The sequence below is a fragment of the Mobula birostris genome, chromosome 3 (assembly GCF_030028105.1).
Source record: "Mobula birostris isolate sMobBir1 chromosome 3, sMobBir1.hap1, whole genome shotgun sequence".
Lineage (NCBI taxonomy): Eukaryota > Metazoa > Chordata > Chondrichthyes > Myliobatiformes > Myliobatidae > Mobula > Mobula birostris.
The window spans coordinates 84,070,832-84,088,997 of record NC_092372.1 but is presented as its reverse complement, the minus strand read 5'-3'; the positions used below and the strand labels follow the sequence as shown (position 1 = coordinate 84,088,997).

The following is an 18,166-nucleotide window of genomic DNA, read 5'->3' as shown; positions in this document are numbered from 1 at the left end:
AGAATTCCCCCATGTTATCATTGTCTTTTCTCATGTCATAGCATCAGAAACCAATTAACTTAAAGAATCTAGATCTAGGATAAAATTCAAAGTGGAAAAATTGTTTTTTTTTGTTAATTATTTTTAAATTTAAAGAAGTATATTTTTAGTAATGTTTTTTTAAGACGTTTTTAATAATTAAAAAAAAATATACACAGATAATGGAGTATATTGTATGGCCTGAGGCAGGTGTTAATCTGTTAGGAATTATTAAATGATAAAAAAAAATAATGAACTAGAAGTAGTTAAGTGGCCAGTTAATTAAAAAGATGTAAATTAATAGTTAGCTATTGATCTAGCTAAATATTAAGAGGATTTGTTCTTCCTATGCCTATGTATCATATCACATTAAATGAGAGACTGGGAAATGTGAAATAGAAACAGAAAACGTTGAAAACTCCCAGTAAGTGTTTTCAACATAGGCAACATGTGTGCCAAGGAGAACAGTTAACATTTCAGCTGGAACCTGAAAGAATTGGGGAAAAATGAGAAAAGAAGTTGGTTTTAAATTGCAGTGGATAGAACAGGAAGGATAATACTGATCGAGTGAGACCAGTGTTGGGGATGATGAGTTGAATCATTCAGTTGATGAATTAATGAGGGCTTGCAGATGGCTGTAGAACATGTACCGTAGTCAGGCCATGTTAATCAAGAGAGAAAAAAATGAGCCAGTATCACAGGTGGATGACTTAGATTTCGAGAAAAAATGGTCAGTTCTGATACAAAATAGTTGTAGAATTTGATATTGAGCTCTGAATGCTGCGTCAAGAAAAAATGGAAGATGAGGGTACTGTTCCTCAAGCAGGACAGACAGACAGACAGACACACACACACACACACACACACACACACACACACACACACACACACGCGCGCGCGCACGACTGAGACTTAAAGTAGCAGGCAATGGAGGTGTGCCACAAAATAAACACCTAATCTACATTTGGTTTCTCCAGTGAAGAGGAGGTCACTTTGTCAATTTCAACAGCAGTACACTAGGTTGGAAGAAGTAGCAGCTTGTTCAGTGGTGGACATAGCCCAGTCTATCACAGACAAAGCTCCCCCCACCATTGAACACATCTACATGGAGTGCTGCCACGAGAAAATAGCATCTATCAGCAAGGACCCCACCATCCAGACCATGCTCTCTCTCCGCTGCTGCCATCGAGAAGGAGGTATGAGAGCTTTAGGTCCTACACCACTGGGTTCAGGAACATTTATTACCCTTCAAACATCAGGCTCCTGAACCAGTGTGGATAACTTCACTCACTTCAACTCTGAATTGATTCCACAACGTATGGACTCACTTTCAAGGGCTCTACAACTCAACTTTCCAGTATTATTTATTTATTTTCTTTGTTTCCTCAGCTTGTCTTCTTCTGCACATTGGTTGTTTGTCACTCTTTGTGTGCAGTTTACGTTGATTTCATTGTATCACTCTGCTTTACTGTAAAATTAATCTCAAGGTGGGATATACATACATTGATAATAAATTTAATTTGAACATTGAAAGAACTGGTTGGGTCCCTAGCTCATGGGAAGTAAATAGGACAAATGGACGTGCTTCATTTCATGCAGTTGCATAGAAGTGTGTAATAAGAAAGGGAGTCTTTGCTGCAGATGGAAGAGCAGACCAGGGAGTCGTGAAACAAATGGTCCATTCAAGATGCCAAAAGTGGAGGGGAGGAAAAGATATGTAGAATTTTACTGTAACTGGCAGAAATTGTGAAGGATGATCTTTTGGTAAGCAGATAGTGAGGATGAGCGGAACTCTAATTCTGTTTAGGAGGAGGGGGTGAAAGCAGAGGTGCTGGATATTGATGAGATGTAGCTAAGGATTCTGTCACCTACAGTGGAGGGGAAGCAAAAGTTAAAGAGGAAGGAGGATACTTGAGAAGTAACTATGTGAAACATTTTATCTAGACTAATTAATGACTGAGATGCAGAAGCCGGGAGAAATGGAATGGAATCTGTAGCGGTGGCAAGGAGGGAGTAAATATAAGAGGTAGCTACAGGAGTTTGCAGGTTGGTAACAGATCTCTAGAGGTGGAGATGGTGAGATCCAGAAAGGAAAGGGAAGAGTCAGAGGATGGGTCATGTTTAAAAAGAGATGAAATTTTCAATTTTTTTCTGAGTGCAGGAAACAGCAACAGTGAAATCATCAATGTACCAGAAAAAGTGTGAGTGGGGTCCCAAGCTGAATGAAAATTGCCCTATACATCCAATAAAGAAATAGATGTAGCTTGGACCCATGGAAGTTCCTATAGTTATATCCTAATCGAGGGGAGGTGGGTAGAGTGAAGTTCAACATGAGAACTTGTTACAGGCTCAGCAGACAGAACATCTGCCTCTTTATGTCTTTATTTCCCATTATCTAGGGACCCAAATATACATTGCAGATGAAGCAACAATTTACTTCCAATTCATGTTCTGCATTTCTCGTGAATAATGAAACTGGAGTTAGGATGTTTTATTGCCATTGTTCCATGCGTTCTCCATTCATGTGATTGAGCTTTCAATTGACAGAGACTTTAATTGCCTATCCCATTTACACTCTGACTTCTGGCTCTGGTCTCTTACACAGTTTCAATGTACCCCAGTGTAAGCTTAAGGAATAGCACTTTGTCTTCCATCCAAGGAAACAGGAGCCTTCGGGGTTCAAATAACTTCTCCAAAACTGACCAATTCTAATGTAACTAACTCAGTTTTTCTCATCTAAAGTTCCTGTCTGATCAGCTGAACATTTTAAGCATTCTCTTTTAGTCTGGATTGATAGCAATGATTATTTTTTATCTTGCAGTTGCAGCTTGTCTTTATTTTTCTCTTTCCCCTATCTTCAATAAGTTCTTACTTGTATTTCTTTCAGGCAAATTGATTACAATTTACAAGCCTTTACCATGTGTTTTAACAACTTAGGATAAATTTCTGGTATGCTCTAAGAATTATCTTTATTGTCCTCCCTAAATACACTCCAATAGATTAACACTCTAGTGATAGTTGCTATTGGATATTTCTCTGATATTGCATTGTTTGCTGAAATAAAGTTATGAAATAGTTTTTGACCACTTGGTGGGGTTGTTGTATTATAAAGACAGAGGCAGATTGTGTTGGGAAACACCAGCCTTTGGCTTTGTAATTTGCCTGTTTCCCTATATAGGGATTAAGAGAAACAAAACACCCTTACACGTTTGTAGCCAAAGAAGGATTCAAGGAACTGCTAGAGGTTGGAGATGCTGCTGAAAAAGCTATTCCATTGGTTCCAAAGGTGATTCCAAAGTTAAAAGCTGCTCTGGTAAGTTATCAGTGAATCTTTCGCAATTCAAAATTTAGATTTGTAGCAATAATAGATATACTTCTTTTCAGTCATTATATGTTTTCTAGGGGAATATTTCTTTGCAATTGGGATGTGAACATAACAACAAATTTGGCTTCATTGCAAAGTATTATGTCAAACTCTTAAAATATTCACAAGTACAACATTAATGTTGCATTAACTTAAAATTAATAACTATCATTACCCTTTGTCATAGCTTTATGATTGTAATTACCTCTATACTCAGTTTGTAGCACACTTTTTCCGCACAGATCTCCTAAACCCAAGGATTCTCTCCAGGATTACAACCTCAACAGCAAATAACTGTATTTGAACTTTGCAGCAGAATAGCAGTGTTCACTTAGTTCCCATCATAACAGCCCGAGTGCATGTTTACTTTTCCCTAAAGTACAGACAGATTTAGTTCTGTGCAAAAGTCTAAGGCACATATATATTTAGCTAGGTTACCTAAGACTTCTGCACAGTACTTTAGACATTTTATGTATTTCACTGTACCGCTGCCAAAAAAACAAACACATTTTATTACATATTGAGTGATGATAAACCTGATTCTGATATGGGTTTCTATTGTGGACTGAGAATGGGAAAGGGACAGGAAGAGGGAATCATAGTTGGAAAAAAGGGGAGAGGGAAGGGAACACCAGGCATCACAGAGACGATCTGTAATGATCAATAAGCCAATTATTTGGAATCAAATGACTTTGTCTGTTGTGTCAGGGCTGTGTGTGTCTGCACCTGTTTCAACCCCTTCCCCTTGTACCCCTTCTCTGCCACCTGTGCGATGCCCCTCCTGTGGCACTCCTCCCTCGCCATTCCCAACATCCTTTGCTGCACCAGATTTACAAACTTGCTCTCTGCTCCACGTTGATAAATACAGAATTGTGCAAAATTCTTAGGCACTCTAGCTATATAGATGTGCCTAAAACTTTTGCAGAGTACTGTACCTACTCTTAAAAATACTAGAGGAGCTAATGTGCTTTCATAAATCCAACTCTCCATTGGATAGTGCTGTCTGGGATACTATCTAAGGATCTATTTTCAATCTTTCCCTTTTCTCATCCATATTTTATATGGTTCCATATTTCCATTAATGACATCCAGATTGGCTTCACCACAATTGCTTGTCCCTTTAAAGGTTCCTCACATGGATATTGGGAGGGCCAAAGACATGAATACCAACAAAGAAACATACGCACTCCATTCGATTACTGCCAATTCCATCACTCTCCCCGTTCTAACTGTATGAGGGTGAAGAAGACATTTTAACCATATGTAATTTGCTCCTGTGAGGATGTTTTGATAACGCACCTACACTGGCATGCAACCGGTGTTGGGTGCTGATAAATATTAATAAATTTTCAATCTTGACAGTTGGTGAATGTTTCTAAAATTGCTACTTTTCTCCCTAAAGGCACATTCAGACATTGAGGTATTTGAGAGGGGATTGCATGGCTTAGTCCAGCTAAGTGCTGTTGTTGGCCCTGCTGTGAATGACCATCTTAAACATTTGTTGACTAGTGTAAGTATTTGTTGCGCTTTAAGAAAGTGGCTGTTGGTATGGCTTCTGTTGTGTTTTAACATTGTTAATTCTTCTCACGAATTTTACAAAACAGTATAAACAGAACTAGAAACTAATTTTCCCAACTAGCTACAAAATTCACAATAAATTTCAGACACATTTTAGGTTAACAATAAATATGCCAGTCTACACAATGGGTGCATGCATGCTAATGAGAGGATAATAGCAGCAAAATTGCACTTCAGGCCATGTAACTCCATAGCTGCAATTCTAGAAGTTTCAGCATTAAAAGTTTTAAAGAAAGTTGGCTAAGGTTTATATCTCTATATATCTTGTGAAAGATTTACAGCATGCTGGACCTCAAATTATCAGGTTAGTTGTTATTAATTATCACCCATGCTGATTCTCCCATGATTCCATGCTGTGTCCATATTGTTGTGTACTTGTTATGTAGTATGTCCATATGTCTGGATTCGTGCCTGCAAGTGGGCTTAACTCAAGATGTGATGACTTAACTACTTAATATATGCCTGCTAAGGAAGAACAGGAGACAATATTTTACAGAATTTAAATATGGTTATTGAATAGAGCATATTAATGCACTATTTGTTTGCGCAGTTAATATACAGTAGTTGAATAAATTATCCAAATTCTATCAATCTGATCTGTAGCAGTAGGTTTTCGCACTCCCATTCTTCTGTCTTAATATTTTCTTGTAGAATTCCTGATTATTTTCTTACTAATGTTTCTCTGCACCAGTACAGAAACATTTTCCATAATTATCTTCAACAATGTCTTCTGCCTTGTCATTATGTTTTGAGCAGTATTCATGATCTCCATTTTCTTCAGAACAACTGTGTTAAAGTCACTTGTTTCTAAGCCATTTATCAATGACTGCCACTTTATAGTACCCTGAAAATCTTACTACATAGTAACAAAATTTTAGTGAATTTCTAAAATGGCATCCCAAACCATAATTACCACCTGGCAATTATGTTTATTACAGTAGTATTTGTGGGTTTCCTTGTCACAATACTCTTTTCAGATTTCCAGCCATGTCTTAGTTATTGTGACTATTTGCTACCCTTGCTAAGGTCTTTTGAAGTGTAGTTTCATACCAAATTCAGCACTGAGGCATTGCTTAATGCTGAGGCGTTGGTGGATTGGTAGCTTTTCTTCAACTGTTTCTAGCACAAAAGTAAAGGATTATTGAGCACTTAGGTGATTCAAGTGTATTGTCAGGTGGTAATTATGGTTTGGGATGCCATTTTAGAAATTCACTAAAATTTTGTTACTATGTAGTAAGATTTTCAGGTGGCAGTCATTGATAAATGGCTTAGAAACAAGTGACTTTAACACGGTTGCTGTGGAGAAAATGGAGATCATGAATACTGCTGGATTTCCAAATACGGACACATTTGCAAAAATCCTCAAGTTGCTGTTGGTTTCACGGGGCAATGAACCAGTGGTTTTGCCACTATCGTTCCCATTAAACAGGTTTAAAGGACAGATGTAGTCAACTTGCACCTCTCTTGAGTTTTAGGAGCTTTTATTTACACTGGAGTCTTTGTTTCTGAGTATATTGAATTTTACAACTCAATGTATTTTTCTTAATGTGCATCAAGCTGTCAAAAAGACTGATGGATAAAAATCTTAAGCAGCTGATCACAGATGCCCTGCAAAGACTGGAACAACATGGTGGAAAGGTATGTTTGTTCATGTATAGCTTCAAACAAACTAAATCACCTTATCTTACCTTGCTTTATAAATTTCAGACTGAAATTCTTAGTTAATTGTAAGCATACAAAATTCTCCGTTCTTGCCATCCACAGGTGTTTTGAAACCAGTCAGAAATGTTGAATTTCAATTTAAAAAAAAATGAATTGATGCCTATGCCCACTGCAGGCCCTGATTTCAGATATTTAAAAATATGTTTGGTCAGATATAGGGATAGGCCATCCCTATCTATTGGCATCTATTAACATCAATTCTTACTTGTGCCATTCCACGTACTCCTACAATATGTTGAAAATTGGGTAATGATTAATTGCAGGCTTATGTGGTGTTTGCAAAGAGAGGATGAGAGTTGATATCCAGACATGGTAGATAAATGAAATTCTAGAAACAAAAAGTGCTGTGTTTTAAATATTACATTTGATACAACACGCACAAAATGTTAGAGGAACTCAGCAGGTACATTTGATAGGTAATCTGTGTATTTAATACTTAACTAATATTTGAGTAATTTTGTAAATATATTGTTTGATTAAGCATTCGTGTTCATTTAAATAATTCATTGTGGGTTATATGTAAAAATACATGATTTGCATATGTTATGATGCTACCACATCATAAGTGCATGCCTTGCTTAAAGTAAAAACAAACGTATATGTTATCTCCTGGCTCCCTTGTTTTCCTTTCAATTAGTTTTTATGTTTTCGAGGTACAAAGCATAACATAATTATATCTGGCAGCATTCCATATTCTAAAAGTATAATTTGGGATGAAAAGTCATTATTTGTTCCTGAAGAAAGGAGTTTGTAACTTGTGCTAAAATACAATATTCTGAGAAGTGGATGTAAAGTGGATATATATTGGTTGAATTGTCATCCAAGTTTCAAATGAATGGAGGTTCTTTGAATGACTATTCAGCTTTGCCCTTCCATTGCACCAAGTTTCAAGTGCTACAACCACTGGAACTGAGCATTAAGCAGCCAATTTAGTTATCCTTGAAAAAATACTCTGTACACCACTCCCAAAATGAAAACATCTTTTCCAATTATTTTTCTGAGGTTTTCAGAATTCTCCTTTATGTTCCAGACATGTAGGTGGCTAAAAACATCCCTTGCATGTTAATGCAGTTCAGCATATAAATGGATTAAACCTCACACTGACTTCAGTTAGCCCACTTACTGCCAGGCCAGATACAGAATAATTCAAAATTACCCATTTTATATTTTGTGCAGACTCCTTCTTCATTCTAGTATTGCTGGTCACGTATTAAGTAATTGTTAATGTGAAGCATTTGATCAACTACCAGAATGCAGTATGGTCTTGAATTATTTCAGAAGTCCCTGATTTTGTCTTTGTTCTTTTCAGTAATTGAATGTTATTTAATGGTTACATTTAGATGATTCAGTCAGTTTTGTTTGGATAAAGGTTAATGTGAAAGATTACATTACGCATTCTAGGGCCAAAGAGGTAATTGTTGCAGATTGCGTGCAAATCCAAGCTGCAACCATTAGTCTCTCATGATCCCTTTAGAGGCAAATCCAGTCAAGCTAATAAAAATCTGGAGTTTTAGGCAGTGGGATGTCTAATCTGATGAAACACAAAATGTCCAATGTTATTCTGTTTTAGTTTAAGCTTTGGTCATTTAAGTAAATAAAGTGACATTGATTCAAAATCTCCTCTAGCTACATGCTATTGCCACCATTATTCAGCCCTGTAGATAATCCTTTATGTAAGAGGAGGCTTGTGCATAACATTATAGTCTCACCCCCAGGCGCAAGAGTGATTTTCCATGTGAACAGAACAATTTACACGGGATGTGCTATATAGATGAACGTAGTCACTGCTTTGTCTGCAACGGTAACATTCTTTGCAGATTTTTTTAAACAATTTACTGACATGTTCTTTAGCATTTTGTTTCCATTTAAGTTGCTTCTTCTCCCAGCCCCAGCCTGATATTTTATTTATTCATTTTCAGGATCTGACAATTGCAGGCAAGGTCAATATTTGATACTCACCCTATATTCATCATGGGAAAAGGAGAGAGTCCATTACACTCCTAACTTGTGATTTTGCTAATGATTTCATAATATTGAGTTCCATTTTCTTAAAACCCTGATAAGGATTTGAAGCAATCCAAGTCTTCATGCAGCAAGGTGTAGACGTACTGCTGACAGAACCCAAACACCGATGATATTGAATTGCATTTCTATCGATGAGATTTTACCACCATAAGCATACTGGTGGTTAAAATTGAAACTCACCTAATATGCTGTGTCTACTAGAGCAAATAGCGGCTGTGTATGCTGCAGAAAGTGATTGACTTGCTTGTACCCAAAGGCCACAAAGCACAAATCCAGGTTGAGATCAAATACTTTTCACTAGCCTGGCAAGTGTGGTTTCAAAATATTCAAAAGCTATTGCTATCCAGGACCATTACAGGTGCAACATGTTCCACCTACAAAATGTTCTGCAGTTACTCACTTGGGCTACACCACCAGCACCTTCCCAAGCCCATAACTTTTACCATCAAGGGCAAGAGCAACAGGCAGATGGGAAAACCATACTGTGCAGGATTCTGTCATGAATTACACTGTTTTGACTTAGGAATGCAAACCCATCCCTTCATTGTAAACAGTTCTTAAATCTGGTGACTTTCTATCAACATTGTTGGGAGTACCTTTCCAGAGGGAGAAGACTTCATTAATTCATAATAGGCAGCCAACATCATCTGCAAAGGCATTTGGAGATTAGCAGCAAAAGATTCAAGATTCAAGATTCAAAAAACTTTATTGTCATTCTAACCGTACATCAGCTCTGCAGGGCAGAATGAGACAGCGTTTCCCAGGAGCAGTGCAATCATAACATAACAAACGCAACACTAAATAATAAACGTAACAATAAATAGTAAAACACAACAGCCACATGTCAGTTAAAATCAAGCAAAAGCTACTCCCTGTGACATTCATTTCCCTGAAAATGAATCGAGGAAAAAAATCTGACGATATCCTTGGTATTCAGACTGTCAAAAGCTGTCGGTGCATTCTGGGCACCCAGCCCTCAATGTGCCCCGAAGAGCCCACCTTGCCTCATCAGAGTCCCAGCATATGGGAGCAATGAACTCATTCAGACCTCTGCATCTGAAAAAAAATGGGTTCAGTGGGAACACCTGATAGTGAGCCAAGCTGCAGGATGATCCAGTCCAGTTCAACCTTCACTTCATCCTCCCCTTTATTCCCACTAAAGGAAACAAATTTTAACATCCAAGGCTTTTTTTATACATACTGCAAATTGGAGCCTGAAAAGTATTGAAACTACCTGGAGTACCTTTGATCAAAACATTTGACAGTTATGCTATATTGTGATATTTATTTTTGATTAATAAACAAGATATTCTTGTCTTTTAAGTACTAGCAGAATGACTTCCCAATTAGTACAGTGCATCATAATCTTATGAAGTTTGCAAGTAAGTAGTACAAAATCAGAGGGTTGTAACCCTACAATTTTCCTCAATCTCTGATTAATTGCTAAGTGGCATTGGCTGAAGCTTCATTCTTGTGAAATGAAAATGCATAATTGTTTAAAACATTACTCTGATTTTCTATTTCTGTTGCAGGATTGTCTGGTCATTATTAAATCCAAAATTCCTACCTATTGCTCCATTTACAATTGAAGAAAACACAACCGCTTTTGGTCAGTACGTTCAGCATCCAGGTAGAAACCACAAATGGGAAGAATATCTTGCAGGAGCTTTGTTTGATCACGTGAAATACTGTTTTATTTTCTGCAGATTTGTGTACAAAATTAAATAAATATATGAAATGATATATGGAGGCAAGTCAAATTACTTTATACTGGAGAAATTAGAGCCTAATCAGTTTTGAAAGACCATGAACTTATCTTTAAGGCTGCATTCATTATAATTACCAAAGATTTATTGCTTGCTGTTTGTCCATCTTTTTCCTTGAATTTGTTTTCTGACATATGGGATATGATTCTATGTCAGCTACGTATTTCTCAGCCAGTGTCCTCACTGGGGCTAGCTAGTTCTTCATTTTTAGCTCTAGATTATGATGGTCCACATGCTATTTGATAGTAGCAGGGAAGAAAGCAAATGAAGTCAAGCTCTATCTTACACAAGCGTACATCAGTTCTAGCCCAGACTGTTAGATAGCAACCTACAGTTTATTTCCCTCTAGCTGTCAATAAAATATTAGTTATCTGAATTTGTCAGAATTGCAAAGCTGAACACCTGATACAACTCTTGTAATACTAAACAAAGTTTAAGCTTGACATGGAAATCTAAGGTAAATCTTTTTGCTATTAAATGTGGAAAATGTTTATCAGCAACATAAGATGGCATGTAACCAAACCACAATGAAGGATAGAAAGACTTTTGGGATGAGTATCAAGAAAACATTGAAAGTTAAAAATAATTAATATAATTTAATTAATTTTTCAAACTAAAATATCTGGACTATCACAGTTACAAGGCATTGGTGTTTGAATTTACCCAAGCAAGCATTCTCGATATAATAATAAAGAAAAACTGAGATTGGGTGGAAGGATAGAATAAAAATAGAAAACTTTGGAAATAATATGCAATTTAGGTAGCAGTTTTGCAGTGAAAATAAGTAAACAGAAAAACAGTAAAACAGATGACATTTAATTGCAACAAAGGAAAAGTAGTTGTCAAGTTCTAAAGTCCAGAAAAAGCACCTATTAAACCTATTGTGGGATAAGTGGAGCAACACACTCAAAACGCAGGAGGAACTCAGCAAGCCAGACAGCATCTGAGAAAGAGTACAGTCCATGTTTCGGCCTGAAACATTAACTGTACTTTTTTCCTAGGTACTGCCGGGCTGCTGAGTTCCTCCATCATCTTGTGTGTGTTGCTTATATTTCCAGCATCAGTAGATTTTCTCTTGCTTGTGGGTTAAGTGGACTTTGTCACAGATGGGACAGTGTGTGACGGTGTGACCATAAAACATAGGAGCAGAGTTTGGCCATTTGAACCATTGGGTCTGATCCACCATGGCTGATTTATTATCTCTCTCAACTCCATTCTCCTTTGACACCCTGATTAGTCAAGAGCCTGTCATCCTCCGCTTTAAGTATACTTAACGACTTGGCCTCCACAACCATCTGTAGCAATGAATTACACAGATTCATTATCCTCTGGCTACAAGAAATTTGTTTCTCATCTCTGGTCTAAGTTATTGTCCCTCAAATCTGAGGCTGTGTCCTATGGTCCTAGACTCACCTATTATAGGAAACATCCCCCTCCACATCCACTTTATTCCAACCTTTTAATATTCAATAGGTTGCAATGAGATCACCCCTCATTCTTCCGACGTCCAGTGAGTACAGGCCCAGAGCTATCAAACATTCCTCATCTTTAGCCATTTCATTCCTGAGATCATTCTTGTAAACCTCCTCTGGACCCTTTCCAATGCCAGCACCTATTTTCTTAGATATGGGGCCCAAAACTGTTCACAATACTCCAAGTGTGGACTGACCAATGCCTCATAAAGCCTCAACGTTACATTCTTGCTTTAACAATCTCAAAATAAATGCTAACATTACATTTGCCTTCCCTCCCACTGACTTGACCTGCAAGTTAATCTGAAGTGAATACCGCAGAAGGTCTCCCAAGGCCCTCCGCACATCTGTTTTTTTTGAATTTGCTCTCCTTTTAGTAAATAGTTCATGACTTTACTCCTTCTGCCAAAGTGCATGACCATGCATTTTCTTATACTACTTTTCCCATTCCCCAAACTGTCTCAGTCCTTCTGCAGGCATCCTGCTTCCTCAGGACTACCTGTCCTCTACCTGTCTTCATATTGTCTACAGACTTGGCCACAAAGCCATCAATTCCTTCATTCAAAGGTCCCAACACGGAACCCTGCGGCATACCACTAGTCACCAGCAGCCAAGCAGAAAAGCTCCTCTTTATTCCCACTCCTTGCATCCTGCCGGTCATCCAATCCTCCAACCATGATAGTACATTTCCTGTAATACCAGGGCTCTTGTAAAGCAGCCTCATGTATGGCAGCTTGTTAAAGGCCTTCTGAATAAAACACATAAACTCCATCCATTAACTCTCCTTTGTCTATCCTGCCTGTTATTTCCTCAAAGAATTCCAACAGATTTGTCAGGGCAAACTTTCCCTTTAGAAAGCCATGCTGACTTTCGCCCATTTTATCATGTGCCTTCAAGTACCCCGAAACCTCATCCTTAATGATAGATTTCAACATCTTTCTAACTACTGAAGTCAGACTAACTGGCCTATCATTTCCTTTTTTCTGCCTTCCTCACTTCCTAAAGCGTGGTGTGACATGTGCAATTTTCCAGTACTCAGAAACTGTTCCAGAATCTGGTGATTATTGAACGATCATTACTAATGCCTTCACAATCTCTTCCACTACATCTTTCACAACCCTGGGGTGCAGCCCATCTAGTCCAGGTAGCTTATCTACCTACAGACTTTTCAGCTTCCAAAGCACCTTCTCCTTAGTGATAGTCACGACACTCACTTCTGCCCCTGACATTCTCACATTTCTAGCATTCTGTTATTGTCTTCCACAGTGAAGACTGGTGCAAATTAAGATCCTCCACCATTTCTTTGACCCCCAAGTACTACTCCTCCATTGCCATTATCCAGCAGTCCGATATCCACTCTTGTCTTTCTTTCACTCTTTATATATCTGAAAAAAACTTCTTGAATACTCATTTACATTAATGGCTAGCTTACCTTCATATATAATCTTTTATCTCTTTATGGTTTTTTAAATTTGTTGGTTTTTAAAAGCTTCCCAATCCTCGACCTTTCCACTATTTTTTGCTTTTGTGTTGTCTTTGACTTGTCTTGTCAGCCATGGTTGCTTTATCCGCCCTTTAAAATACTTCTTCATCTTTGAGATGCATCTTTCCTACACCTTTCGTATTTCCCCCATAAGCACCATCCGTTGCTGTCTGCTGTCATCCCCAATAGTGACACCTCTTCTAATCAGCTTTGGCCTGCTGCTCTCTCCTACCTCTGTAATTCCCTTTACTCTTCAGCAACACGCACAACACTCTAGAGAAACTCAGCAGGTCGGGCAGCATCCGTGGAAACGGAACAGTCAACATTTTGGGCCGAGACCCTTCATTAGGAATGAAGAGGGAGGGGGCAGGGGCCCTATAAAGAAGGTGGGGGGAGGGTGGGAAGGAGAAGGCTGGTGGGCAGTGGTTCTTCTGCCCCCTCCTCCAGCTGCCTATGATCTCCCTCATGGTTCTGCCTCCTTCTGCTACCCATTGTGCTTTCCCCTATTCCTTCTTCACCTATCCCCTCCCTGCTTCCCCTCCCCCACCCCTTTATCTTTCCCCTTACTGGTTTTTCACCTGGTACCTACCAGCCTTCTCCTTCCCACCCTCCCCCCACCTTCCTTATAGGGCCCCTGCCCCCTCCCCCTTCAGTCCTGACGATGGGTCTCGGCCTGAAATGTTGATTGTTCGTTTCCATGGATGCTGCCCGACCTGCTGAGTTCCTCCAGCGTGTTGTGCATGTTGCTCTGACCCCAGCATTTGCAGAGTATTTTGTGTTCCCTTTACTCTTCTCCTTCTCAAACTGCTGGGTGAATTCTATCATATCACTAGACAACTGGGTGACCCGTTGGGACACCTTTTGAGAGAAAGGTAGTGCAGTCTGATGTGATGTGCTTTGGAAATTAAAGAAGAAGAACTCAGTTTATTAAAGAAGAAAGACACATAGCAAAGCAAATAATTGCTCCTCCTCGTTTAAGGAAGGACACTTTTGATGACCACATTTCTGGTTGATCTGCCACCCTTCAGGAATACTCTAACGTTTTCATTTCTTTTTCCCCGGTTTGAAGCCACATACAGCTGACCATGCTGGAATACTGGTTTCTCCAGATACATCAACACATTCTCCATGGTTTGGCCTTGCGCCTTATGTCTAGTCATAGCAAAGCGTGACTGTATCGGGAACTGGCTCCGCTGAAGAGGGACATCTTCCCCTTCTGATAAACTGAGAGTAATTCTTGGGATCATGACAATCTCATTTTTGAATGCACCAGTGTTTATCTTTACTACAATGAGATTGTCGTGCAGTTCTTCCACCATCATTCGCGTTCCATTGCAAAGCCTTGGTAGATCCAAATTCCTCATTGAAATGATGGGAGATCCCCTCTTCAATTCCAGTTTATGTGGTGGCAATCTAGAGAGTTCAACCGAATCAAGGAATTCTGTAGGAAAATGAGTGGTGTTAGCTCCTTTACTTACAGCATTGGAGGAACAGTATTCTTTCATGATTCCAGGGAAGTGTCTAATGCATGTGAAGTTTATTTTTCGCATCATTTCATTAAGAGAAAGCAAGATAGAATTCCTTAAGAAGAGTTCTGCAGGATTGTCGAATGTCAGGTAGGTGAAATCAATGCATTCTTCCATAGTTGTTACTGGCAGAATCATATCTTCAGGTAATTCGATCTCATTGTTTTCATTTTTCTCAATCTTGTCTTCTCCAATATCCAGTAAGAACTGAGAATATCGTCCTTCTCCCTCACTCAATCGCATGTTTCTCTTCAATTGAAACTTGATGAAGCTTCTCCACAAGTATGATTTTTTAGTGCATGAATTCTCCACATCAGCATCATTTCTGCGTTTCACAACTGCTAGAAGCTGACGGAAATCGCCACAGCAAATGGTTAAAATACCCCCGAAGGCCTCATTCTTGCCGCATACATCACGAAGAGTGCAGTCCACGGCTTCAAAGCTCTCCCTCCTAATCATGGGGCACTCATCCCAGACAATAAGCTTCACATTTGGGAGTAAATTTGCAGTATTGGTGTTTTTATCGATGTTACAAAGGGCATCCTCATTGACTTTGAGGGGTATTTTGAATCGTGAATGTGCTGTCCTACCACCAGGCATCATAATTGCTGCAATACCTGATGATGCTACAGCAATAGCAACACCTCCATCTCCTCTAACTTTAGCGAGGATCAAGTTGATGATAAATGTCTTGCCCGTTCCTCCTGGTGCATCAATGAAAATCATTGAAGAGAGATTCCTTTCCAAGCAGTCGCACACATATTCATATACTTCTCTCTGCTCATTATTCAATAGGGGCTCCTTCTGTGAAACAAATTCCTGCTGTTCGTCTCTGTTGTATTGCAGTTCACACAAGAATTCCAGGTTGCCAGCACTTTGAGGAATTGTACCATTTCTTGGTGTCGGCAAGTTATATTCTTCAAGTGTTTTGCCCAAGTTCTCAAGTTTCTCTTGGAAATACAGAAGAGCTTGTCCATGATGTCTCTCATTGATCATGATGTTAGGATCATTGATAGTTTTCTTCTCCGTTTGTAAGAAATCTTCAGACATTGCATTCTTGAACCGGTTCCATAATTGCTGTGGATTGTTGATTTCAGTGTTTGTTAGCAAGACGACAAACAAATCTCTCATTGCTCTGGGCATTCTTGTTCTCTCTGCTTCTTCCATAGTTTCCTGCCAGAGATCGTCAACTTGCAACAATCCTCTCTGTCTATAGACGTCTTTGAATGATGGAAGGATATCTCCATCATGTGTTTACATTGATTGGAAAGACACTGGTCCCTTTGTGTGATGAAGAAATTGTCTCAAATAGTAGAGGTCACTACTTCGTGGAGAAACGGTATACACTCGACCCAGAGTACTCTTCCACTCTTTTCCCCATTCTCCTTCTTTCCTATCTCTTATTAGTCCATGTGTAGAATCTGGGAATATTCGCATAGTAGTGGGTTCTTGCAAATGGATTTCGAGTGCAAGGATCCATGAATTCCGTTAAAGTGGTTCTTTGCATATCATTATTCAGTTGCACAGCAGCATTATCTCTAAAGAATACTTGATGCTGTTGGGGAAGGTGCACTTGAAGGCGAACAACGGCTGGTTCCCTCTCGTGAATTGGAAATCTAAGTATTGATCCGACAGCTTCAGAGGGCCCGATATATCTGCCTGTCAAATACTGTGTGACTTCGTCTTCTCTATTCACTCCAAAAATTGCCTGATCACTCCCCTTCATGGTGTACTTGATCATGTATTTAATGGACTTGACAGATGAGCATATTTCTACATTTAGATGACAATTGAACAGCTTTAATAGTTGGGCATTATAGGGGACCACCCATTCAGGAGTTACGGTTCGACTTTGTTGTCCTACTTGATGACCTTCGAATCCTCCCATTTGCACAGACCGTCTCCTATACACAGGATATGAATCACGCCCACACCTTCGGGTACCTCTTACTGCATGTACCATTTTGCCAACACGGTGATTTAGTGGTGCAATATGGACCATGTATCATGTGCTTCAATACCAATTCATGCAGCTCTGGATCTTCATTTGGGTCCGGTATTTCTGCTTGAATGAATTTATCATGATCTTGTGGTCTTGGCTTGGATGCCTCATCGAGCCACAGCAGACAGTGCAAATGAGGCAGATCCCGCTTTTGATATTCAACACTTACAATGTAAGCTACACACCTACCAAAGAGACCATCTGTTCCAGTGAGGTACTTCATAAACAACTTTCTCTTCAAGTCAAACACTCTCGCAATTAAATCTGGCCGATTGTTTGGTGGCTGACGCAAAAAGAGATGCTGTCGGATTTCAGGCCAGTTTGGACTGCATGTCATTGTAATGAGCAATGAGACATTACCATACTTCCATATATACATCACGGCATTCTGGCATCGTTCCATCATGTATCTCGGTCCACTGCCAAATGTTGAGGAGAGAATGATGCACCTTCTAATGTTTCTGAAATCATCGGCATCATTCAATGCATCAGTCAGGCCTCTGTATGTTATTGACCTCAAGGTTGCTCGATTCATTTGGATGTAGTTCAGCCTCTCGCCTTCAATCTTGGCAGCCATATCGACCAAGTATTGTTGGAATAGACGTCCTCCTCTGAGAAGGTAATTAAACTCATTCTCATGGTTCATTTTTCAATACGCATAATAACGCATTGCCGTCAGTTTCTTGTTGTTCATCATTCGGATTTGATGATGCCAGCCATCGGCTCCAAGTGGAAAGAAAAGTATGTATTGAAAGCTGTCATATGAGTGATGGGACTCTGAAATTATTTTTAAATCACCTCCTCGTTCTTTCAACTCAATGTGCCGTGATCTTACTTCAGGTTCGGTGCTGTTTGGTATAATGACAGCGGCTTCATTGGCAATTTGTGCATTAAATCTTCTCTCATGTTCAAATGCCAGTCTCTGGTCAGGATCAATGACAATGGACGCCTCTGGCATGCCTCGAACTTGTTCTTTTGCAAGTTGAAGGGATGCAATGTACGGGTTTCGTTGTCGTAGTAGGTTTTCCAATAATTCAACAATCTCACGTTGAATTCCATCATTCTGGAGTATCCCCACTCTCAATTCTATGCTGTATTGAGGATCCATGAAGTAAATTTGAAGGAGTTGGGCTTGCTGGTTGGGGTCTGGCATTAAATGTCCGATGTAATGATGGACTTGGCCTTGAATAATCACAGAAGGATTCCATCG

The 18,166-nt window shown here is 39.2% G+C and overlaps 1 protein-coding gene and 1 pseudogene across 2 annotated transcripts in view; one reads left to right on the top strand and one right to left on the bottom strand.

Annotated features, from left to right (window-relative positions):
* Positions 1-10,450, top strand: part of LOC140194630 (PACRG-like protein) — a 57,056-nt gene extending 46,606 nt beyond the window's left edge. For both annotated transcript variants that reach the window (XM_072251877.1, XM_072251876.1), the window contains exons 5-8: positions 3,197-3,331; positions 4,785-4,892; positions 6,518-6,598; positions 10,240-10,450. In XM_072251877.1, the coding sequence (XP_072107978.1) occupies positions 3,197-3,331; positions 4,785-4,892; positions 6,518-6,598; positions 10,240-10,296 (381 nt within the window). In that variant the 3' untranslated portion in view covers positions 10,297-10,450. The remainder of the gene's footprint in view (positions 1-3,196; positions 3,332-4,784; positions 4,893-6,517; positions 6,599-10,239) is intronic.
* A 5,897-nt stretch (positions 10,451-16,347) lies between these two features.
* LOC140195677 (uncharacterized) lies at positions 16,348-17,533 on the bottom strand (annotated as a pseudogene).
* Between the last annotated feature and the right edge of the window lie 633 nt (positions 17,534-18,166).